The sequence below is a fragment of the Talpa occidentalis genome, unplaced genomic scaffold (assembly GCF_014898055.3).
Source record: "Talpa occidentalis isolate TD23 unplaced genomic scaffold, MPIMG_talOcc4v2.1 talOcc4.6, whole genome shotgun sequence".
Taxonomy (NCBI): Eukaryota; Metazoa; Chordata; class Mammalia; order Eulipotyphla; family Talpidae; genus Talpa; species Talpa occidentalis.
In genome coordinates this window covers 39,350,884-39,377,648 of record NW_023604972.1, presented here as the reverse complement: position 1 = coordinate 39,377,648, position 26,765 = coordinate 39,350,884, and the positions used below count along the sequence as shown (strand labels likewise).

The 26,765-nt window shown below is 33.9% G+C and overlaps 2 protein-coding genes across 2 annotated transcripts in view; both read left to right on the top strand.

The window, feature by feature from the left end:
* Positions 1–300: 300 nt before the first annotated feature.
* On the top strand, positions 301–16,327 carry LOC119260307 (transmembrane protease serine 11G-like). The gene is made up of 10 exons (XM_037529294.1): positions 301–428; positions 1,986–2,104; positions 2,496–2,614; positions 5,750–5,817; positions 6,443–6,600; positions 8,141–8,179; positions 9,071–9,242; positions 10,133–10,392; positions 14,027–14,169; positions 16,166–16,327. The coding sequence occupies exons 1-10, from the start codon at positions 301–303 to the stop codon at positions 16,325–16,327; spliced, it is 1,368 nt and encodes a 455-aa protein (XP_037385191.1).
* A 2,430-nt stretch (positions 16,328–18,757) lies between these two features.
* Positions 18,758–26,765, top strand: part of LOC119260306 (transmembrane protease serine 11A) — a 57,301-nt gene continuing 49,293 nt past the window's right edge. The window contains exon 1 of the mRNA XM_037529293.1: positions 18,758–18,828. Coding sequence (XP_037385190.1) covers positions 18,758–18,828 — 71 coding nt within the window. The remainder of the gene's footprint in view (positions 18,829–26,765) is intronic.

Sequence of the window (26,765 nt, the reverse complement as noted above, 5' to 3'; positions counted from 1 at the left end):
GAAACAACTTCTAGCAAAACTCTCCATTAAAAAGTTTTTGTGTAGCAAACAGTTTAGGACTGCTTACTTCCTGGCTTCTTGTTTAGTAGAGTTGATGCCCACCAGTCTGAAACAACACTGAAATTAGTCATTGAAAATAGTCAATGCTTAAATTATACTAAGATTAGTTCTAGAGAAATAAGAGAAAAAATATTTTTTAAAAAAATATCTAGGAATATTTTCAGGCATGTGCAAGGTTAAGGGAATAAACTCAAACAATTTTTCACTGTGACCCATACATAACACTATAATTCAGTCACAATGATGTTTCCAGTTTTAGAAGTGAACAGTTCAACAGGAAATTACATCCTTTTGAAGATAAGCTTCTTGCAAAACAAGCTACCTCTTTATGAATGGTTTTCCTTATCTGACTCAGAGAAGATTCTAAGGTGGGTTCAGATTTTCAAACTTTAAAAATGTTATTACTTTTAGCTATTATTTTCTCCAAAGAGAAATCATAGTCCTTTCTGAGTCAAAAAACTCTTAGAAATTTGGTACAACTCTGATAGCAGTTGGTATACTGCTCCTGTATAAGACTATAATCCATGAAAGGAAGATCTATTAAATATTCCTTTTTATATTCCCTTGTATTTTGTACATAGTAATGTACAATCTATTAATTTAGTTGATTAACCTCATTAATTCATTTACCTCTACTCTGATTCATAAATTCTATTTTCTTAATTATGTCCTTGATAAATCCTTGTCCTTGTTTCATGTCTCCTTGTCTTCATTTATGCTCTTCCCTCTATCTGTGATACACACCACCACTGCCAATTCCTTTTCCTCAGCATTCAAAGCCCAGTTCAAAGGCCAATTTCTAGATAGCAAAACCTTCTTGCCCATTAATTTCATAGTATATTAGGCATAATTCCATTATGACAGTGACTACTTGTATGACATAATGTGTCTTTAGATTACACATCTTGAAAATAGGAGATTCTGTCTCATTATCTTGTAAATCTGGAGCAGAAATCTTTAGCACACAGAAGAAATTCAGTAAATGTCAGTGAATCAGTTCGTGATTGCTCATGATACTTGTTAATACAGGTGCTGATCACTCTTGTGAGAATGGAACATATCAGAAAGACCAGAAACAACAAATATTGATGGGGGTGTGGAGAAAAGGAAACTCTTATACACTACTGGTAGAAATTTATTCTGGTCCAGTTCTTATGGAAAACAGTATGGAGGTTTCTCAACATTTTAAAAATAGATTTACCTAATGATTCAGAAATCCCACTACCTGAAAGATGCAAAACACTAATTTAAAGGGATATATGCACTTCTATGTTATTGCAGTACTAATAAGAATAGTTGAGTTATGGAAACAACCTGAATGCCCAACAGTAGATAAGTAAATTAAGAAGCTGTGAGATTTATACATTAAAAGGATTACAACTTAGCTATTTAGTAAGATGAAACCTTTGTGATAATATGTATGGAATTGGAGGAGGTTATATTACATGAAGTAAGTTTGAAGGCAAAAAATAGAAACCAGATGTTTTCATGTTTGGAATATAGAGAAACAAAATAAGTGGTCAGAAAAACTAAACTAAAACAAACCCTAGAAATCTGAATGTGGAACTGAAGCTATCAGAAGATGGTGGGTGGAGGGGAACAAAAAGAGGGAAAGGACCCAATGGAATATGGTAGATGATTATGAGTGTTTTGGTGGCAGATATGGTATAACATACATCTGAAGAGTTGCTAATCTATACAAATTATACACAATGTTGAAAACCGTTGTTACCTCAAAAAACAAATGCTTAATTAAATTTTTAATGGATTTAAAAATAATTTTAAGAAAATTATATTCCAATGTCACCAAAATCAATGAGTTAATCATGAATTCCAGAAAAAAGCATTTTATATCAAAACTATGTGAAACTAAGATTCTAGTGTTTAAGATGTTTGTTTTTTAATATACAACTCTCTCTCAAAAGGCCAGCAATACTGGGTAGAACAAGTTCACTGAAACCATGGATGATTGCCCTTATTGTTATGGCTGTTGTGTTGGTTCTGTCAATAATCATCGGTCTCCTCGTTTATTTTTTAGCATTTTGTAAGTATCCTTTCCATAGTAATATGAAAGTTTGAAGATTCACTCAATTTCAAAATTCTTAATATTTTAAAATATTTTTAGAGTACAACATTCATTGTAATGATTTGTATACACTTACATATAATTTGCATCGTTCAATATTGTTATATAAATGTATGTAAAATTGGGAAATGGTAATCTTTTATATATAAGAATCACTTCTAGCATTTAAAAATTGGACTTGGTTCATATGTTATCACCTTTGAATAATGCAATGGATTCACAGTTTGTTATTTTGTGGTTTAATGTTAATGCACTAAGAGTACAAAATTATTTTAGTAGCAATTCTAACTTTGAGGTCAATTTATGAGAATATATTACATTATATGATTATTTTTGTTCTCCCTTCCAGACCAGAAGACTCACTATTACCAAACCTCTTTCCAAATCCCCAGTGTTGAATATAATCCTGAATTTTTAGTGGAACACTCAAAAATTAGAAATGACCTGGAACAAAAAGTCAATAATGAGGTAATTCTGACCTTTGCTGGCATCATTTCTAAACTACAATACTACTGTGAAAGAGATTAAAATAAGTGGTTAGTTTAGAACACACAAATTATACTTATATTAAGGTTTCCAGATAAAATACAGAATGCTCAGTTAAATCCTAATTTCAGATTATCCTAAGGATATAATTCAGCAACATTTGAAACATGCTTATACTGAAAAGTCAATCATTTATCTAAAATTAAAATTTAACTATATTTTTATTTGCAAATCATGGCAATTCTAACCAATATTATCTCAGGAAAATTGGAAGACTATTTTAGACAAAGGATAATTGCACCAAAGACTGAATAACATGGACACAACAGAAAAATAAATAGCTTAAATACAAAAAAAAGTTACTAGAGCTATGTGGAAACAAAATCCAATCATTCAGATCCAAACAATATCTGTACATATCATATATTAAGCACTTACCATATATATGCCTATATATATGGGCATATATATATATATATGGACCTGGGGTGTGTGTGTGTGTGTGTGTGTGTGTGCCCCTGATGTATTTCCCATGAGGCAATTTACACCAAACACTTCTTTCTGAAAATATGCCACAGAAACACCCAAACTAATTCTTCCACTGAAGACTTCAGGTGCGCATGCAATTTCTAGTGAGCCTAGCATTGACTAAAGATGACAGATCATTCTTGGCAAGTTCAGAAATATTTCTTTACATATTTTCTAACCAAAAGTAGAAGCTGATGAAAGACACTGAAGGCTACACCTGAGGAGGGTTGACATGAATTTTCAACAAACACATCCTAAGGAAATTTTGATTGGGGGTAAAAATTGGGGTAGGAAAATTTTGTTATGGGAAGCAATATATTAGAAATTGTTTTAAGTTTTGAAGTCAGAATATCTAAATGAATATCCCAATTTTACCCTTTGCTAGTTATAACTCTAAAAAAACTATAAAATAAGGATAATTCACTCACCTCCCTCAATTATACCGAGAATTCATTTGTGTAGTGAACAAAGAGAATGAGAAGTAATGTCTAAATAAATGTTAGTATTTTGTTCCTGTTTTCTCACAAAACTGCACACACTTCTGTTAGAGCAATTACTGCTTTGTGATTCATTATGATTTTATACACCTATGCTCCACTGGACCTGTGAATTCATTTATTCTAGGTCTAAGCCTACTTATTCTTATATTTCTGGTGCCTCTCATGTATCTGTCACATGGTAAGGCCATAGTTCATCAAGTAGATAGCTCGTTAATTCACTAGTATTTGATCCTGCTCTGTAGAGTATACATGTAGACAATATTAAGAAGAGAAGTTTAGTCATTTAGATCAGGAATTGGCAAATGTCTTCTGTAAAATGCTAGGTGATAATGTTTTTTTTTATTTAGAAGTCATACAGTCACTCTGCAGCTACCCATCTCATTGTAGTACAAATGCAGCCATAGACAAGATATCAGCAAATGAGTGTGACCATGGTCCAATAAAGCTATAAGATAGACACTTAAAGTTGAATTTTGCAAAATTTTAAGATGTCATAAAACAGTCTTTTCTTGATTCTTTTCAATTAAAAATATGAAGTTTATTCTTAGATGATGGGCCAATAAAAATGCTGATTAGTTTGCACTACAAGTTATAAGTTATAGTGAACATTTTTTAGAAAAAGAGATTAAAACGAGTTTCTAAAATGAATTTTAGAGATTTCTTATGGAGTTTAATAATCTGTTTATATGCTATATTTCATTGCATGATATGTAGTTCACAGAACTGTGATTCAAAGAGAAAAAAATGAAATTGGAACAAAAATAAGGAAGGCAGAAAATATATATAATATATAGTAATGTATGTAAAGAACCTGTAAGTATATATTTATACCAAAAAATACATAACTGGTTCTATATAATTTAGAAATGATTTTTTTTTGTGGGACCCTCCCCGGTGGCCGGGGAATAAACCGGGCGCTGTAGAGGCAGCAGGCAGCCTCACAGCCCAGCACTCAACCACTGCGCCACCAGGGGAGGCCCAATTTAGAAATGATTTTAATCATATTTTTCATTATTCCATGATGTATTACTTGCCACACACAAACACACACACACACACACATATATTCTTTACAAAGAATGCATATAAAACTATTTCCTTAATAAAAATTCTCTTCATATAGCCAGTTAGAAGGAATACACATAGCAATTTGTTTTTGAATAACTATTGCTTTCTCAATAAACTGATGTTCACAAACATATCCAATATGATAACACACAGCACTTCACCAGAGAAAATATCATTAATCAAATCAGATGAGTACAAAACATTTGCTTGCCACACACCCATGTCCATAATTTAGCAGCTCTTCTCTTCTGATTTGTGCTACTAATTATCAAGACTGGTTTATTTAAGGTTTGGCATATCATCAGTCTTTTTTTCTGAGCAGCCAGTTTGCTGAGTCAATGCTAATAAACAGGTTTGTAAAACCAGAGATTCTTTAACAAAGTGTGTTTTTAGTAATTTCTTCTAGGAATTTATACCACATTGAAATTATTCCATATAGAAAATCTGAAATGACATATAAATGGGATATATAGTCTTATTTTATTTTAAGCAATGGTTTTATGTATTATTCTTAATAAGAATAGTCATTTTAAAGTAGCACCCCAAATTTACACATTTTCCTCCTTTCCCACTATTACCATGGGATCAAAACATGGCCTAAAAAGTTTTACTAAAACCTAAAAAAAATGGTCCTTCATTTACATCCACATGATTTATAACTAAATGTGAATGATGCTAGGTAATAAGTTGATACATATAAAGCTTTAAAAAAAAGTCTCTGTATCTCTAAATCCATGTCTATTTGATAGCGGTTATTGAAATACTTAGCTAAATTCAAGTTTTTATTATCAGTCATCTTTAACCATGTGACAAGTTGTTCAAATACCAGCTTCCAATAAGATAGATGACTTTATGACAATAGGATTATGCCCAGATGAGACTTCTGGCAATAGCTGTAAACAGACTTGAAAGTAAATGCTATTTGAATGACTGCAAGTTTTATACAAGCATTCTCGTGATATACTGAATTGTGTGAAATCCATATTTACAAAATTTTACACTGTTTTTTTTCTTTTCTCAGATAGATAATATATTTCAAAGATCCAGTTTAAATCGTTATTACATCAAGTCTCATGTTGCCAACTTTAGGTAATCACAACTAATTAATTTGTATAATGAACAGCAAACTGTAATATTCAGCTAATCTTCACTTATTTGCTTTGTGAATAGGACCTAACAATCTTAGATATATCAAATGCCAAAGTAATTTAATGTTACTACATTTCATTGTTGTTGTTCCTGTACAGCGTACCTATAAAGTTTCTTAATATGGTAGTGATTGCATATATTCTACTATTTGTCCTTTAAAAGACATTTCAGCTAAAGATTCTAATAAGCACTCACTACCGTTTTCAATAACCAGATATTATAAATTTTTAAAGACGAGGAATTTATATACATATGTATCTATATATAACATATATTTATGTAATTGATGAATTTAGCAAGGGCTTTTGATCTATCTATATCCAATAAGAAAAAATTTTAGAGCTCTCAGATACCCTCACCTCCCTGAATAAGATCAAGCAGGGAATAATTCAGGTAGTAACACATATGGTGCAGAAAGAAGAAAACAAATCTATGAAAACAGAATGTATAAAATATCTATGCTGATATTTTCTTGAAGATATAACTAATATTTAAATAAGAGGAATACGTAGTAATTAATGTAGCTATGACTTCACTCATTTATTCTGCTATTTTTTTTTTTCAGGTCAAATGATGGTTTAAAAACAGATGTATTGCTTAAATTTCAGTTTGTTGCTCACAATGCAGATACTTTAAAAAGACAAGCTGATATCCTTTTGCACCAGAAGTTGAAATTAGATGAAAGCTTCCTGAAGACAGATAATTCATTACCTTATCTTAGAGGCAAGAAATACCATTTTCTTCTCCTGTTGAATTTATCATTTTAACAATATGCCCATCTACAAAGAAAGTATTTTTTTATTTCACCATAAAATGAAACCGTTCTTAATATGTTAAGTATCTCATTTACTCAATAATAAATAACCCTCCTCATACAATCAACACTAAAGATTATCTCTCTTTGGTTAGCATGAAATAATTATGAAACAATAATTATAAGTAATTCAAATATGATTGTTTTTCCTTATTTTTAAGAGATTTTAGTAAAATTGTTTGAATTAATTAAACAGGCATGAGGTGAAAGCCTACACTGTTACTGATATAGTAATCTTTACTGACTGGCTATTTCTGTAACAAAACTCTTTCCACTCTGAATCCAGAATGTAAGAGTGGTATGAATACAGAAACCACAATATGTGGGGAGCAACATGATTTGGACTCCAGGGGGAGGAGGTCTGGTATTTTATTTTTTTTTATGTTTAATATATTTTATATAATTCTTACATCACTTTTCATTTCTGCATAATGTATGCATTTTCATTTTGGTTATAGTCCCCATACAATTGCACCCCCTTATTTTGGCCCTAATCCTTCCTCTACTCCCCCCCTCCCCTAGTGTGTCTCTGGTTTATAGTTGCTTGTTGATTTTGATTTTTTTCTTTATTACAATTAGTCTTTTTCCTGGTCCCTTATTGAGGTTTTCTAAATTTCTGTAATGAGTGAGACCATCCGGTATTTTTCTTTTTCTTTCTGGCTTATTTCGGGGAGCATGATCCCTTCCAGCTCCATCCATGTTACTGCAAATTGCATGAGTTTATCTTTTGTGATTGCTGAGTAATATACCATTGTGTATATATACCACATCTTCTTGATCCAGTCATCTATTTTTGGGCATTTAGGTTGTTTCCATAGCTTAGCTATTGTAAATAGTGCTGCTGTAAACATAGGGGTGCAGGTTTCTTTTAGATGACACTACCAAAACCCTTCCTACATTTCACTGGAAAGGACTGCCCCAGGGAATGGAGGGGACAGAGAAGATGCTAGACCCTGATAGTACCTGTCTAGGCCATAAAGACACTTAGTCATTTTCAACACAGACATAAAGGGCTAGGTGATAATTGGGGTGTGAGATTAAACAATGATCATTATAATTCCAAGACTACTGTAAGCATTTTATAAATTAACTTTAAAGTTGGCACATTTTACCAGAAGTTGTATAAGTTGTGAAAGGAGATTATAAGGCTGACAGAAAACTGTAAGTTACCAGTAAGCTTCCCTTCTGTACTTTCTCCTTAAAACTATAGGAGTAGAGCAGGTATATTATATCAATAGAAAACTGTATTGTGATTTTGGCAAAAGTCAGGAACCTCCAGACAGTTTTCCATAGTGGTTGGACTAGTTTGCACTCCCACCAGCAATGTAGGAGAGTTCCTTTTTCACCACATCCTCGCCAACATTTGTTGTTGCTAGTTTTTTTGATAAGACATTGTGTTTTAAATTGCAGTTGTTTCACTGCTGACAAATCATCTTGATTTTTTTTCAGAGATGGATGAAGTACAAGCAGAACACATTTTGAACAACCGTAAGTTTAAGAAAATCATTGATATGTTTATAAATCACTAAAACTCAAAATTCTTTAGAGCTTTTTCCCATTTTTACTATTCCCCAAAAAGTATGCAGTATCTCTGACTGGATACATAATTTAAGTCTCCCAAGGGAAAGAAAAATCACTGCTAAGAATTGGGAAAATCTATGTGGATGTACTTGACTTCCTCACAGAAAGTTTCACTAATGATTTCTTTAAACAATTCTCTCTCAATTTGTCTTATCTATTTTTATTTGGCATAGTAGCTGCCCCATCAGTGAATATTTGGATCTGCTTCTGCATTACAGGTTTTGCCCTTTTTTTTCTGAGTACAAAATATTTTTTTTTTATTAAGGTAACATTGGGTTACAACACTATGTATGATTTAGGGGAATAAGTTCATAACTCTTCATATGCATGTCATGACACCACACCCACTACCAAAGCAGTCATAATTCTCCACCATAGACCACTGGACCTCCTACCCCTTCCTTACCCCCTCCTCCCCTCTAGTTGCCTAAATCTGTAGTCATATTTCTAGGGTTTGTTTTGCTTTAGTTTTGCATGCTCCTTTGTTTCATTTCTTTATATTCCACAGACGAGTGAAATCATCCAATATTTGTTTTCTCATTCTCACTTATTATTTGGCATAATCTCCAGTTCCATCCGTGTCATAAATGGCAGAATTTTTTCTCTACAAACAAGCTGTATTCTATTGTGTATATATACCACATCTTATTAATCTACTCACCTGCTGTCCATCTTTAACTATGTGTCATATTCTGGTTTCTCTTCAGATCATATAAATCTTTCGCCTTTTAACCACATGTCAAACATTCCTCCACATGTTTATACTCCGGAAATAACCATCTTATTTCCTCTGGACAGGTTGTGGTATAGGGAGAGATTACCCAACTATGGAAAGAATTGCAGATGGTAATATTGCAAGGAAAAGTGACTGGCCATGGCAAGCCAACCTGCAGATGGATGGCATCCACTTCTGTGGAGCATCTTTGATTAGTGAGGAATGGCTCCTGACCGCAGCTCACTGCTTTGACACGTAAGTCCTCAGTCTGTACTAACTGGATCACCACTTTACCTATTTTATTACTTTTGCTTCTTATAGTTTTCATCCTTTTTTAATTACTTAGTTTTCCCAAAGTACTCAGGATTATCCAGCAGGCTTAGTAGAAGTAACAATTACTGAAGAATAGTAAAAAAAAAAAAAAAAAAAAAAAATTAGGGAACATATCTTCAGCTCCAACTGAATGTATATTTTCTAGTAATCTCAATCTTAACTAAGAACAAGTCAGTTCTGTTCAAAGTTCAACAAACTCATTTTCCTGAGATATATTGTGGGTATTTTTAAAACTCTGCTAATAGTTTTCCAAACTTACATCTGATTATCCACATGAATATCTTGGATACTGTGCTTATATTAATAGTACAAAATGGGGAAACATTCTTGGACATAATGTTAACAGGAAGGATAAGAAAGCAATACATAAAGTGTGGTAACAATTTTATACGTCTTTCCTCCCTCTCATTCCCTATTCATAGCCTACACATATTTATATACCTGTGCATAGATAGGGGTGTATATGTGTGTGGGGGTGTGCAAATATGGGTACATGTGTCTAGTTTTTATTTATCTTTTCTTCAGCTAATCCATATTTTTATAATAAAATTGGCATTAATATATTGTTTCCTTTAAAAAATACAAGTTCCTTCTTGAAAAGAATAATTTAAGCTACCTTAAAATGTGAAGATTTGTAATCAGCTAAATAAAAGCAAAGCTATTTTAGTGAAGAAACCTCAAATAAGACAGTGAGAGCACTGACACATTTATCAATTCACCCTTCTCCCACCCTTATTCCCCATGCCCATATAGAGTCCTGGGCACCTTTAATTAGTATTGAGACAACTCTAATCCTTTTAATCTGTGATCAGTTACAAAAACCCCAAACTCTGGACGGCCAGTTTTGGAACAACTCTAAGACCTGCACTGATGAAAAGAAAGGTGCAGTCAATTATCATCCATGAAAATTATGCTGCCCATAAGCATGATGACGACATAGCCCTGGTGAAACTCTCCATCCCTGTTGTATTTTCCAATGATGTGAGCAGAGTCTGTCTCCCAGATGCTACCTTTGAAGCCTCGCCTCAGAGCAAAGTGTTTGTCACTGGATGGGGAGCATTTAAAGCAAATGGTGAGTGTTTCAGCTGAAACATCTGAGCACAAAATACAAACCCATCCTCCACTTGAATGGAGATATAAAATAAGGTACAAAATCAAAATATATAAAAGCTGAAAGCAAGATATCCCAGGAAAAATAAGTACAAAAACTTGAAAACCCAGATATGGTGAAGTATTGAAAGTCTGGCTATTACTATTGTACTGTATCAATGATGTTCATCTTCTCTATGGGCTATTTTGAAAACTACTCACAATTTTCCATTCAAAAGTTATTAAACTATTTCTTTAATATTTTTTTTCATATGTAGGTTTCTGCTATGGCTACCTGAGTTTTAAAGCACATGATTAGTGAGCAGTAGTAACGATAAACTTCAGTAATGTGTCATGCGACTAAACAGATATAGCCTTAAGCAAACGATGTGAATGACATTCTGATGCTAAATATTAAATAGGATCCCTCTGATCCATTTACCAATGGATCAGAGTCTGAGACTTTATAAAGTTCACAAGTATGACATTTTACTTTCACTTTGTAGTTCCTGTGTCTCTTTGTTGGACTTTCAACATAAGGTTTAATCTGCCCTTGAATTTCAGATTTTTACTTAGGCTCTTATTACAAACTTGTAGTGTTATTTATGTACTCACAGCATAGTTTTTATCTACTGAGTCTTCATCACTCGATTTTTATAGAAAACTGCTTCTCTTCAATATGCACTTCAAAATTCTGACAGGAGCCCAGGTTGATACAACATCACTCTTACCTGAGATTTCTCTTCCTCATTTCTGGGAGATGGTAATTATTCTTCAGGCAATAGTGATGAGTACAAAAAAGAATTAAATATTTTGATTTTAGACAAGCCACTGACTGATTGGAGTAGAAAAGAACAGCATCTACCAGTAGAGCAGGACCATTACACTTCCTTGAGGCCTAATTAAGCCTCTCCAGAGAACTAGTTTATAAGTGATATGAAACTTCATCATGAATCACTCAGTATCCAACAGTGTGCCGGTTACTGAATACTGATCTCTACTCTAACAATCGCATACCCCTGAGGAATAGTGTTACAAGTTTACAGACATCTGACTAAGGTTAAGAATTAGATATTTGATTGTGTATTTTCCTCTGGATTTTCAAACTGAGACAAGAAATACTCAGGTTTTCTTTTGCTACTTCTCAAGATTTATCCAATTTTATCTGATTAGAAATCTTCCTACAAGAAAACTTGTAAAATGGGAACTTTCTATTTGGGATAGTTTCTTCCCTAGATAGTTAATAACATACAAAAAATAGCTTGCTATACTGCTAAGCATTGTAATTGACTTTTAAAAAGTTGAGATTAAAGAATTTTAAGCATTTGAAGCTTAAAACTATGTAACTCAAATCAACTCACTAAAATAAGGCACATGGAGATAAGTAAATGGAATATATTTGATTAAAGTCTGGAATACCTAAAATTTTAAAATGAAAATTAGAGCCAGCAAAATTGAATATTGCTGTGATATCTGCAAAAAGAAATATGTTAGCTTATTCAAAAATTATATAAAGAGAAGATGGTAAACAGAAATGCTAAGGACTAAAGGAAGATAAGAACCATTTTGACAAAGTCCTTTTGTAGAGCACTTTCTTAGTCTTGACTTCTCATCCTCAATGACAAAAATGTAACCTTCCCTTTGGTGTAGGGAGGATATCTTTCATATGGGAACTTAATCTCCTGCTTTTAAAATAAGAAAGGAAACTCAGAGTGCTGCCCTGCATCTGCTGCTCCTCAATTGCCTCCAATTCAAAATAATCAACATGCCAGAAAGACATAGTTTGGGATAGAACATTTTTTTCTTTTATGTTGAAAGATTTATTGCATTTATTCAGAAATTAAGAGACAAGAATGTGGTCATTTAATGATCCTCCCATTAAAAATTATGACAGGTGGAGAAATTCACTAGTTCTTGGACAATCTTTAATGACCTACAGAAATTAGATCTAGTGTTTAGCAATGATCAATTCTAGTCAAGTTAATTTTCTAGTTACAAAAAAGATATCTTTACAACGACTGACAAAAATCCCTAGGAACCTAGATCTCCTTTTGCAAAAGTTCTCTCACCATCATCATTAACAGTGAAGTGCAGTTTCTTGACCATAAACCCTAATCTCTACAATTCACTCTAATAGCTTCTATTGATTGAAAATTGAATGTGGGATTGTTATAGGACAGCCCCGATATTGAACGGGTTGCCTGGCTGTGGGTCCTCACCCGCGTGCTTAAAAGGGACTTATTAATACTCCACTATAGGCACACACAAAAGGTTAATAAAAGGTTTATTTACAAAGGAAAAAGAAAATAAGGAAGATGTACAACTCAGGGAGAAAATAGGGAAATAAAGTCTTTAATGCGTCCTACCCAATCCGCCGACCTGGAAACCCAAAGTCACTCTCAGAGTTGGCCGGACAATGCTAGCTGGCAGAAGCCAAAATGGGGGACCCCCCAAGCCCACATGTCTGGCTTTATATCAACCTGGCTGCTTAACCCCACCCTCAGGTCCCAGCTACCTTCCCTTTGGTGGTGATAGGATTTGGAGTTCCCAGTGTCTTTGGCTTTGGCCTGGGGTGGGGGTGGAGTCCACAAAGCCTGTATGGAATTTAGCTTTAGGACATCCTTTTCCCCCTAACAGGATGAGGCACTATCATAATTTATTGTGTTCATTATTATTTAATGCTCACAACAAACTTGTGAGATAGGTTTGATTTTCTTCTTTATACAGGTGAGTAAAATAATGCTAAGATTCAGTAACTTTTCCAAGGGCACATTGTGCAAATTGTTCAAGCTCATATCTGCTAGCTCCAAGACCAGGGTCCTTGGCACAGAAATACTCTGACTTGTTCATATCAATAGCACTGCTGTCCTCATCCTCTCAATTATCTTTGAACTTGTTATAAACAGGACATCCATTTTTATATGAAGGACTAGTACCCCCTTTAAAACAGAAGCTGTTAAGTGATAAAGAGAATGACTTAAACAATTCACTACATAACTAAATAATACTTTGCAGCTAACAAGTCAATAAATGTATGTTTAATTAATAAAGCATTATTTCTTATCTCAGTACTACTTATTTACTCAGTAATAGTTTTAGATGTTAACTTGATCTTTCTTATGAAGCAACAGGATTCCATCTAGTTACTATTAAAGTTATTTCCCAGTAGTACAGCCTTGCTCTATACTGCTATTCCAAAAAAAAGGATTCCCAATTCCCAGCATAGCAGTGTCCTTTATGAAGTGACGAGATAGATTTCTAGATAAAATAAGGTAAACTGTCACATATTAACTCAGAGAGTGCCCTGAGAAATGCCCTGGCTTTAAATCTAATGTGATCCCCATTTAACTATGCAATTCTGGCAAGACTCACAACCAGGTGAGCTTTGGTTTCCTCAGATAAAGAAAACTCATATCTTTGTTGACTATTATTAGGATTAAGTAAGTGGGAGCATGACAAACATGATACTTAGCACCTACAAGGAAACCAAAAAATCTAACTTGAACCTGAACATTGTCATCAAACCCACAGTTCTACAACATCAAGACATGTTTTACTACTGATCCAACCTTTGTAAGATGCAATATGGAAATTTTTCATCTATTTTCTCTTTTTAGGCCGCTTTCCAAATACTCTACGACAAGTTGAAATAGAGATCATAAGTAATGATCAATGTAATGAAGTTTATGTATATGGTGGTGCTGTGTCATCAGGAATGATATGTGCTGGATTCTTATCAGGAAAATTAGATGCCTGTGAGGTAAGAATATACTCAAATTATAAAAATGAACCTGCTATAGACACAGTCACTTTATGTGACTATGAAATTAACTTGAAGAGGAGAAAGGAAAATATAAAAACGGGGAATAGGAGAAGTGTAATAAGTAGTCTTCCATTATCACCTATTATTGTCAAGAATCATATGTGAAAATGACAACCAGCTGTAAATGAGGACTTTGATTAGAAAAAAGGACTGGAAGCTGATACATAAATCAATCATTCCTTCAGACCATAGTCATAACCAAGAGATAGAATTGTTTACTAATTGTAAGCATGGTGGGATGGAATCTGCAGATATCCCCACAGTGAAAAGAGTGTCATCACACCAATGCTCGGAACTTTGACTCTAAATAATGTTCATCCAGACAGAATTACCCTGTTTAATGAAAAATATATGCACTGATTCATATTAAATTGCTACTCACAAATGATGTATATAAAGTAATTATATAAATCACTACACAAAACATGAAATTTTCTCCTCAACCATACAAAACAGGAATTCTAAGCATTAAGCACTAAAGAGAAAATCAGTTTTAAAGACTGGCTATTTAAAGTTCTAAAAAATATGTAACTATAGATTTTACTATAACATTTGAAACTGGGCCCAACAGTTTAGCAATTTCTGAAAAATTAGGAATGACTAAGGATTTGACATGAGAGCTGTCCTAATATGCAGAGGAACACTATTGTTCTGCCACTGCCTGTCATGGGACAATATAAACATTCACTTAGTTATTCATTAAGTTTGTGTGTGTGTGTTAATTGTGAGGTACTGTGTCAATAACTGAAGGGAAGCAGAAACATTAAAAAAGTGAATCCACCAGGAATTTACCATCTAAGAGAGCATACAGGTAAGTAAAACAAATGAACAAAAAACTAGGATTTAACAACATAATCTGTAATACAAAGGTCCCCTCCACTCACCTTACCTCCTAAGAAGAAATAAATAACTGGGTAGTCTAAGATGCAACTGGACAGCATGACTGAAGACAAATTTATATTTTAAACAGACTCAAGTCACAAGAATGAATCTGTTGGACAGAATTGTATTTCAGATTATTCTATAAGAGAGTAAATGTTCCCTTTCCCGTATCCCCTCTCTTCCTTTGCTTCTTTCACCACTAGCATACTGAGCACCTAAAGTAGGATGTGTGTCCATGGGAAAGGAGCTGAGAATGTGGATCAGGGTTTTCATACTTGTCTACTGAATACTAGAAGGAAAAGAGCTAGAGGCACATGACACCAAGACTCTAAGCCTGCTTCGAACAGGATCATCCCTCATTAAATAAAAAGTCTATACGGTGTTTCCACATAATACTCCTTTAGAATGAATAGTTTCATTGCTAAAAGATAAAAGTAAAAAAAAATTTGTCTAAGCCTTGGGTTAAAGATGTCAGGGAAATCATGATTCACATACTTCAGGCCATTTCACTAAAGTTAAGGATGCTACCTTAGTTTGAGAGCAAAATCCTTTGTGTAATAAATGGTGCACACTGGCTTGGAATGCCTTTGCATAGCTTCCTCCTGTGAAAACTATTCTTGCATGGTGCTGAGTGTCCAGGACACTTTCCTATCAACAGTTGTGAGAACAAGGTGAGATTCAAATTCAAGTCAAGAAATAATTTTTACATAACAGAATTAGGTAAGATTTCATGGAGGAAATCAAAACTTTAAGTTGAGCCTTTAAGTAATCATTTATGTAAAAATAGGTTTTCTTGACTTAACTTCAGCTCTGTTTCAATACAGCAAACCCAAAACTATACCAGGATAAAACTGAAACCTTTGCTTTATCTATACTAGCTTCTAGATGAAAACACTAATGGGCATAAACAGAGATAATAACACAATAAGTAATAAAAATTAGTTTTACAAACTTCAAAATATTAACTTTTAGACATTCAGGTATTGGCTGACTCACATTTATGACACACCTTTATTTATTACACTAATGATACTATTTTCTTCTTTTCCAGGGTGATTCAGGGGGACCTCTGGTTATAGCACTTAATGGAAACATCTGGCATGTCATTGGAATAGTAAGCTGGGGAATAGATTGTGGAAAAGAAAATAAGCCTGGAGTTTATACCAAAGTAACTCGTTATAGGGACTGGATTAAATCTAAAACTAACATCTAGTACAACAATCACCTCCACATCCAAAATACAGATGTCATGTGTGATCTCTAGCAAAATGTGTTTAATGTATATTGTCATTGAGGTCAAGATGCAAATAAGTGTGATTTGATCATTTTCTCCTTAAGGATGAGAAAAGCATACTTTTATTCACACTTCATCTGAAGTATTTTGCTGACCATGACTGTACATGATACTGTCAACTCCAAGGATATCCACTATTGCTGCTAGGAGCCTCTGATTACCTCCTGGTTCATCTTCCTGTCCCTACTACACACTTCTCATTTTAGAATAATCCAGCAGTTTAATCTGTGGGTACTATCTGGCTCGGCAGCCTCTATTTTTTTCCCTGACAGAGCAAGCTGATTTTTCCTAACACTACAATTTATATCTTCCTCATCAAATAATCCTCATTATGAATCTGTAGGGTTAACACAATGCTCAAACAAAGATGGAGGGGTAAAAGATATGGAACTAGAAATTAAGAGATGGCACTACCGTGAATACTTTCTCCAATGCCCTCAGATGTGCATTTAACCTCTTTGAAAGTTGAAAAAAAAAGTTGACAAAATAGTGCAGATTTTAAACTCTGTAATAACCACACTAATGTTTACTTTGGAACAATAACTAAATCCTTAGATCAGAGAGCAAGAGAACTAGAAATATTATCTCTCACAGGATTCTGTTCTAAATATGTAAACCTGCCTTTGTCCCACATAAATAAAAGCAATTTCTTGATCTGTTTTTAAATGGAAGTGAGGACAAAACATTAAGAACTCTGGAAAAGGGAGAAGTGAGGTGGGGAGGAAAAAAAGAAAAATAATTAGTTAAAAGAAGAGAAATTCCAATTCTGATGTAAATTTGCTATTCACTTCTGTTTAATTGTTTGTTCCCTTATGTAATTTATTTTCTAAGTGGTTTTATTTTCAATCAACTTCAGAAACACTAAGGGAATTGCAGAATGAGAAGCCAATGTAAATTATATCCATAAATAACTACATGAGAGGTAAATATAAAATTGGACATTCATAGAAAATTTGATGCAAGATTTTGTGAAAGACCTTATTGTATAATATTTATACAGTAAGAATACAATAATATGTATTCTTTGAAGAATGGTGTTTATTACAGAGAATATTCAAATAACCAAGATGGCATCTTCCGATTGGTTTAATTATTAAAAAGTTCATTTTATTTGTATTTAAGTTCATATCTTGTGACATTATACACAATTATGGATTAGTACTCAAAAATAAACTCAGACTTTTTCTATGCAACTAAACCTTAACTTGTTACCCCCTCCCACACACCCCTTTACAGTTAATTTAGCTAGTAGGATAACTGCTGTTTTAAGATTTTCTTTTGTGTTTTATATTAAGAATCTGCCTGTCCCACATAATATATTGTATACAATAAAATATATTTATATAACACTCAAATTCTTTTTCTGTGAGTTGTCACTAAGTTGCAGGTTTTCTTGACCTTGGTACTGTTACTATTTTGTCAGAAATAATTGTTTGGGGGGGGCAGCAGCTCCCCTCCCACTGAGAATGTTTAGCAACATTCCTTCCCTCTATACTTTAGGTGTCAGTAGTAACTTCACCAAGTTGTAACAACCAAAAATGTGCCCAAACATTGCCAAATGTCCTCTGTGGGAAGGGAAAAAATCATCCCCAGTTAAGAACCAATGCTGTGGGACCAACAGAGGGAAAAAGTCACTGTTATAAAGCTTGTACCTGCAATTTCCTTACTATTTCTCCCTTTTCTAATAATCCTGATGCAGTGAGAATGCTAAAAGATCTATAATTATCACATGCCTATCTAAACAATCCTAGCCAAATTAAGATCATTTGGAAACTGAACCAGACTGGAGGAAGGAGGCTGATTAGATAGATATATACATATGCACACATACATATAGGTACACCCATAGATCTATAGACTTGATGTCCGTATCAATAGATAAATCTAGAGAGAGATATGTCAGATCCCTAAATCATTCATAATTGCACATGTACACTCCATTCAGTACCTCAGAACGCATAAACAGACACTAGTTGAAAGGGTTATATTTGTTTGCATGAGACAAAATAGCTCATTCTAGCACCATTAACACTGCAGAGTGAAGAACAGAAAATCATATAGCAGCACTTTGCACTAAAACCTATACTCTCCAATATAATAGCCACTAGTAAGTTAGGGCTATATATATTTAATTGAAATTAAATATTCAATACAAATAAAAATTTATTTCCTCAGTCATAAACACAAAATAATACATGTGGCTATTGGATACCATATTGGGCAACAGAGGTAACATTTTTATCATCACAGGAAGTTTTAGTAGACATCACTCACCTAGGTCATTCTATGCAAGTATTTAATAATTATTCATCTAACTAAAATTTCTTAAACCTCCATGTGTCAGACAATATGGGAATTCCAAACACTGGATATACAATCATGAATAAAATCAAGCCCAGTTCTCAAGACCACATAAAGAGGTAAAAATATTTTTGATAAGTTGTATTGAAAGCAGCGGACACTTTGGGTAGTGTGATTATTCAGATATAACATGACCACTTTTAGGCTTTCCTCAGGGGTACAGGTGGCACTGTCGGAGAGAGGAACTTCTGCATGAACTATAAGAGACCCACCAGAGTTCCACTAGATTAAAGTGGTCAGAAATGGGTTTTTCAACCTTCTTTAGAAAAAGATCCCTGAACTTTCCCATTGAGCAGTATATTAAAGAATCAAAAAGAGGTGGGGTCAGAGGTTGTTGCTTTTCAAATCACCATGAAATCTCTCATAATCCCGAAAGATATTACTGGCAATCAAACAAATGAGAAGCAAATAATGGAGAAGCATCAGACTGACTTAGTCACAAATATTAAAAATATCAAATACTATGTTAAACAAGAAATCAACCTACAGAAACAAGGATAGGATTGTATAATTTATTAATGCTGTTATTTTTTTTTATTTTAACATTTATCAATTTTTTTACATTTTTTAGACAATATTTGCGTCCCGCCACCCTAATGCTGTGTTATTATAGATGAATCCAGGAAATGTAGAAACAACAGATAATTGTGATTCATACCTACTTCATTAAAACACTACATACAAGAAAGGCACTGAGCAGCTGTACAAATGAGTATTATACTGCCATCTCCTGGTCCATGTTATTTTTAAAGTACACTTTATTATAATTACATTTCACATTGAAAAGGCACATGAGCTGTTTTCCAACATAAAATACACACAAAAATCTGATAACCCCTCCCCAATTTTCTCCTAATATAATCTAAGTTTAAAATGTTATATATCCTTTCACATTGTTCTGTTTATGCAAATATAAATACATCTATTCACGCATGAAGGGATTTACCCACTTTTAAAAAAAGGGATTATTTTATGTTGATACGTACATGTATGCATACATAGACATGCATATTTTATACATTGGGACTTCCCAAACAAAATTTGAAAGAGATTGCCAATACTAGACTTGCCCTACACTAAATGTTGAAAAAGCTATCCTATCTAAATCAAAAAGAAAAAGTTGACATAAAATTGAACAAGGAGAGCCTCCCTGCTGGTGCAAGGGGTTAAGGCACAACCTATGAAGCTATTTGCAGCCAATGAAGCACGACTTCGCTCCCCAGTCAGGGAGCTACCCACATGATGCAGCAGACCTCTCCTGACTCTCCCGCTGCTCCCCTCAACAGTATATTTCAGTCACTCCACCTGTTCTGTTTCCCACTGTTTCTCTGGTGAATCCTCTCACCCCCCCTATATCTCTGGCCTATACCCCAGTTTTTGTATGCATAAATAAATCTTTTAAAAAAATTGAACAAGGAAATAGTACCTGAAAACTAAAGACAATATGGTAGCAGCAAGTGTTTATGTAGCAGTACGTAGCAAACAAAAATAGATTTTAATTCACCAAGAAAAAAGCACAAAGTGGCTAAATCAGAAAACATATCCAACTTCCTGCTGTCTCTAGGAGCTCCATCTGAACTCCAATCATAGGCTCAAAGTAACAAATGGTACCCTAATGAAGGCAGGGAAAGCCATACTTACATCATATAAAATCAGTTTCTAGCTCAAAATGTAACAAGAGTCAGGGATGGGCTTTACATAGGTGTTAGAGATCAATTTATCAAGATGTCATAACACACAAGATGTATGCACCAAATAAAGGAGCATCATAATATACAAAGCAATTATTAACAAACCGAGGGTGTTATAAACCAATATTACCTCAATAAAAAAAATTAAAAAGATCACTCACGCAACTAAAATGGATTGAAGGAGTAATAGCCATCAAATAATACGGCCAAGTAAGGAACCCAGGGAATCATTTCTCTCCAGAAACATCAGGGGAAAAAAGGGCAAAAACCACCAGAATCAACTTTATTAGAAACTTGGAGAGTAGTCAAAGGCTAACAGTGATAAAATGAACACTTGATCAGCAGGAAGGTCATGGAAGCAGAGTAGGAGATCATTTTGGTATTTAATTTACTCTTGTCCTATCCATTTCACTGGCAGGGTAGTGACATTGAAGAATGCAATCTATATTCTCACTGTGGGATTTTGATTCCAGAGGAAGCAGAGAAGACCTTGTTCCCTAGGAACTGGTGTTTGTCTGCTTTGACATGTGTGGGGTCTCTCATGGAGACTAAATCAAGATGTATGACTTTGTTCCTCCTATCTAGAACTCTCTTAGGGCAAGAAGCAGTCACATAGGAAATGTTGCTGGGAAAGTCAATTGAATGATCTAGAACTGTCTAGGACTGCCCAGGGCAAAACATCATAGTTAAAGCAAATAAAAATCTTGGAAGAGAAATGTAGGAAGTAAGATATTTTAGTAGGGGCCTCCCTGGTGGCGCAAGGGGTAAGACACAACCTGTGAAGCTGTCTGCAGCCACTGCAGCACGAGTTCGATCCCCGGCCAGGGAGCTTCCCACATGGCGTGGCAGACCTCTCCCGGTTCACCCGCTGCTCCCCTCAGCAGTGTATTTCAGTCACTCTGCCTATTCTGTTCCCTACTCTGTCTCTGGTGAATCCTCTTACCCCCCACACCTCTGGCCTGTACCCCAGTTCTTGTATGCATAAATGAATAAATCTGTTTAAAAAAAAAAAGATAGAGTAACTAAGGGCTTTGATAAGCTTTTGCACATACTAGGGAATCTAGAATGCCACACACATGCCCAGGGCAGGATGTATGCTCAGAAAAGAACTGAGAAGATCATACACTTTCATTCCAGCTTTTATTTAGGCTCAAAGGAAGATGTAAAGTACTCAGGAAAAATGTGAAATGGCATTGAGATAAAATGTTGAAGCAATTTTTGAACAGTTTCAATTTGGAAAAAAAAAAACAAAACGTAAACTTGTTGGGCCTTTTGTTTTGTTTTCTTTTTTTGTTTGTCTGTTTCATGCATTTAAGGAAATCTACTATTTTACCACTGAGCTAAGGGGAAAGAGACCTCAGAGACTATATTCTGCAAAGAATATACTTTTTTAAAAAAAAGTTTAAAAAAGTTACTAAACAAACAACTATAGGTCATAGTAAGCAAAAACAACTAATTTTGGGGAATGATGAAAATATGGTTTCCATATGACATATGATCATATCATAATAGTCAATGTGCAGTCTTCATTTAAAAAATGATGAAACCTACAAAGAAAAATAAAGTATGGATCATTCAAGGAAAAAAATAAAATTTACACTCTCCCTAAGGAAGAATAAACATTGGACTTACTGGACAAAGACTTGAAATTATCTCAATGACATTTTTTATAGACACAAAAATAGCTACCCTGAAATTCATATAGAATATCAAGGGACCTTGGTCAGACAAAATAATATTTGAAAAGAACAAAGTTGAAAGACTCATAATTTCTTTAAAAAAATAACTATAATAAAGTAAAAATCAAAATCAACAGTCAACCAGAGACCAGAGACATTCTGTAGGGGAGGAGGAGGGAGAGGGATCAGGACAAGGTGCGAGGAGCACGAGGGACTATGGTGATGGTGCACGGGGGAATTGGTAGTGGGAATTTCACAGGGAAATCATACACTGTACAAAAATGAAGGATGATATAATATATTAAAAAAGAAAGAAAAAGAAAAGAAACAAAGCAATAAATTAAGCACAAAAAGAGAAAAACTCATAATTTCTAATATCAAAACTTTCTATAAAGCTATCATAATCAAAAGAGTGACTCTGGCAGAAAGTTAAACATAAAAACTAATTTAAGAGAAAATAGAGAGGTCAGAAACAAATACTCATCTAATTTGGTCAAATTATTTTGACACGGTACCAATGCCATTCAAAGGAAAAAGGCCAGTCTTTCAACAAATGGTATTGTACAGACTGGATAACCACAAGCAAGGGAATAAAGGTACACTCTTACCTTATACCATATACAAAAGTTAACTCAAAAGGATTAAAGATCTAAGTCAAGAAGCTAAAAATATAAAAATAAAATAAAAAAGAAATAAAATAAAACAAAGAACAAGCTTCGTAATATAGAATTTGTTGATGATTTCTTTATGTGACATTAACAGGACAAGCTACAGAGGACAAACTGGAATGCATCAGAATTAAAACTTTTGTGCATCAGAGGACATGATCAACAGAATGAAAAAATAAGTCATGGAATGAAAGAAAATATTTGAAAATAATATGTCTGGTAGGGACATATAGAATATATAAAAAATGTGTATAACACAACAACTAAAAAATAAACAATCATTTCCTGATGGGGCAAAAAATCATAAAACTCTTATGGAAAATGGCATGGTGGTATATTATTCTATTCCAGCTGATATAATAAAAATACTGCGGACTGTGTTATTTAATCAACAAATATTTATCTTAAAGTTACAGAAGATGAAAGTCCAAGTCAAGGTGCCAGAAATTCAGTGTCTAATGAAGACCTGCTACCCGGTTTGCAGATGGTCATCTTCTTGCTGTGTGTCACATGGCAGAAGGGGCAAGCTCTCAGGCATCAATCATATTAGACCACTAATCCCACTCACAAGTTCTTCATCATCACGACCCACTCAACTTTCAGCGTCCCCATATCCAAATGTTAGCACATTGGAGGTTTGGGTTTTAATATATGAATTTTGAGAAGACACAAGCATTCAGTTTATAACAGAACTGTCATATGAAGCAGCAATTCTACTTCTGGGTATATGTCCAAAGGAACTAAAAGTAGGGAAAAATAGGTATTTGCAAAAATGGCAGCATTTGTATTCATGGCAGCATTATTCTCAATAGTGAAATGGTGGAAACAACTCAAGTCTGTTGACAGATGACTGGATGAACTGAATGTGGTATGCACACACACACACACACACACACTGGAATATTATTCCAACTTAAAGAAGGAAATTCTGATACCAGCTACAACACAGATAAACCTTGAGGATGTTATGCTAAGAGACATATGTCAGTCACAAAAAAACATACTGTATAATTACATTAAAATGAGGGACCTAGGCAGCCCTGTGCTGATGGTATTTTCAATAGCCACTAACCTTCTCTGGGGGTTATAAATTGACATGAAGATTTAAAGCTGGTTCTTGGTGGACAGTACAGACTAGTTAAATATATATTATTATATTATATATTACATATATATTATATACATTATGTTATATATATTGTATGTTACATATATTATATATATTATATATATGGGCATGGTAGTTTTTCATCTTCAGTTTTCTTTCATGCAGCTTATAAGAAATAATTGTTCTGTTAGCTGAATACCACTCTGTAATTGCAAAAAAAAAATTGCAGTTGATTGATAGACATTCTGAATGCTTCTAAGTAAATATAACTTTTTAATGAAAGTATCTACAAAATAAAAAAAAATCAAGGAATTGATATATGTGTAAAGAAATGAATATAATGATTGTCTTTTTTTTTAACTGCACTAGTCTCCAAGTACCTAAAAAATACCCTGGCATTTTTAATAAATTACTGAATTACTGTTTAATGAATTACTGAACACATGATGTTTACCATATTTGGCTTTTCTGAAATAACCATAACACGAAAGTCTGAGCTTCTGTGTACAAAGGCTCTTAAGCTTTGCAACGCTTTCCACCTGTTCATTTTCAACATGATACTCGTCACCCAGTATCAGTTTTGTAATTCTTTCTTGTTAGAGAGAAGAAACAGTTGAAAACACCATTTTAGAAAAATATCTTACATCTCTCACAAGAAACAGGTGACTAATTCCTCCTAATGGAATTTTTATGTACTACAATATTTTTATCATTATAGCATGAGACAATTACAGTGAGGTAGCGTACCAATTTAAATCACACTGACAAATTTTTTTTAAGTACAGCAAATTTTTTTAGTACAAAAATTCTCAAACAAGAATCATTTCATTCAACCTTATTCTATTCAAATTTGTTTTATTATAACATTGCCAGTGACATTTGAAGAAAACAATTTTATTGGAGGATCTGCATTTATTGTGTCCTTTTGCTTAAACTTGCAGTTTTCAAGAACCTATCACTGATGTTAAGTGAAGACCTAAGAAGCCAGATGACATCAGGGCAACAGAGAAGTTCTAAGCAAATGTCTTGCCATTCTCTGCTGGCATTTGGTGTACTTATTATACTTAAATTAATTACACTAATTACACTTAAATTAATATTTTCTCTGAAATACACAACTTTAAAGGTTTTGATAGTGAATTATTGAGATCTATTCAAGTTTATGCCTAAGTGAAACAAATATTAATTTTATTTACATTAGAATTATGATTATTATTCACAATCACAGTAATTAATTTTTGCTCCCATCACTTTGGAGAAATTAGGTTGGGACATTGAGGTTTGCAGTGATACAATATTAAAAATCAGAATATTGCCAAGGACTATTACTCCCCACCTCCAGTTCCAGTAATCAGTTAACGATGGGGAAAAAGTAAAATCACTTTTTAATGAGCAATTGTATCAATCATCATACACAGAATAAATCTAACTGATAATAAGGACCTTTGGCAACAAGGAAAAATCCCAACTCTACCACTTTCAGATGTAAGATTAGGCAAATTATTTAATAACTGTGAACCTTTGTTTCCATTTCTTTTTTTTAATAAATTTTATTTTTATATTCCCCATACAATTGCAACCCCCTTATTTTGACCCCAAACCCTCCCCTCCTCGCCCTCTGTTTCCATTTCTTTAAATCCTATTCCAAAGACCGTTGTGAAGTATTAAATAAGATAGTGCAAATAAAGCATTGATGTCCATTTCTTGCACCTGATAAATAGTATTTGAAATTATTACAACTTCATTTAATTGCTATCCTATTTTGAATGTATATTTGTATCAAGACATAATTTATATTCAGTAAAATTCACCCCTTTAAGTGAATAATTCTGAGTTTTGGCAAACACATTCTTATGACCACTGACACAAAATATAGAACATTTGCATTATCCCCAAAACTCCCTGTAGACCTCTGGCAAACAAATGTTCTATTTTTGTCCTTATAAGCTTTGCCTTTTTAAGAATGTCATGTTTTAAACTTTTTAATTGTACCGTAACACTATGTAAATTTATGTTTATCATTATAAATCAACATCTTAAGATACTAAAGAATCAAACAATACTTAGTCTTTTAAGTCTAGCTTCTGTCACTCAGTGTAATGACTATAAGGCAGTTGGGCCTCCCCAGTGGTGCAGCGGTTCAGCACTGGGCTTCAAAGCTGCCCACAGCCTCTGCAGCGCCAGTTCGATCCCTGACCGCTGGGGAGGGTCCCACATGGCGTGCAGACCTCTCCTGCCGCATCTGCTGCTCCCCTCAGCAGTGTGCTTTGGTCTTTCTGCCTGTTCTGCTCCCCGCTCTGGCTCTGGTGAATTCTCTCATCCTTCTGTGCTTCTAACTGTACCCAGTGCTTGTATAAATAAATAAATAAACCTTTTAAAATAAAAAAAAGGTAATTGCATTTAATTTGCATCTATATTACTATTCTCAGAGTAGGAAAACTAAATTCATATCATTACTAACCCAAAGCTGTAGTCAGTGGAAAAAAGAATTTGGTTCTTGTTTTCTTTATGTTCTTGATCACTTGTGTCACACTGTCCTCTGCTAGCCTATACGTTATTAATATCCTACTACCAATTCTGGAATTTACTTTCATATTCAGTTTTTCAGTCCTCTACCATACTGTAAATAAATACTTGGAAAACTAAGAAGCCAGATGACATCAGGGCAACAGAGAAGTTCTAAGCAAACGTCTTGCCATCCTCTGCTGGCATTCGGTATAGTTATCTGATCTCAATACATTCATAGTTCAGTTCTTATACATCCCATCTAAGGGGGAGGTGGGAACATATTGCATGTACTTCTTTATTTAATTTCTACAGTATCTTACAGAAAGCTATTATTAATTTCAT

Bases quoted from the DNA above. Each gene is read 5' to 3' on its own strand.
- LOC119260307 (XM_037529294.1), top strand. From the start codon at position 301: ATGATGTTTCCAGTTTTAGAAGTGAACAGTTCAACAGGAAATTACATC. The intron at 2,615-5,749 runs GTAATTCTGACC...TTCTTTTCTCAG, and splicing joins AACAAAAAGTCAATAATGAG to ATAGATAATATATTTCAAAG. The intron at 5,818-6,442 runs GTAATCACAACT...TTTTTTTTTCAG, and splicing joins TCTCATGTTGCCAACTTTAG to GTCAAATGATGGTTTAAAAA.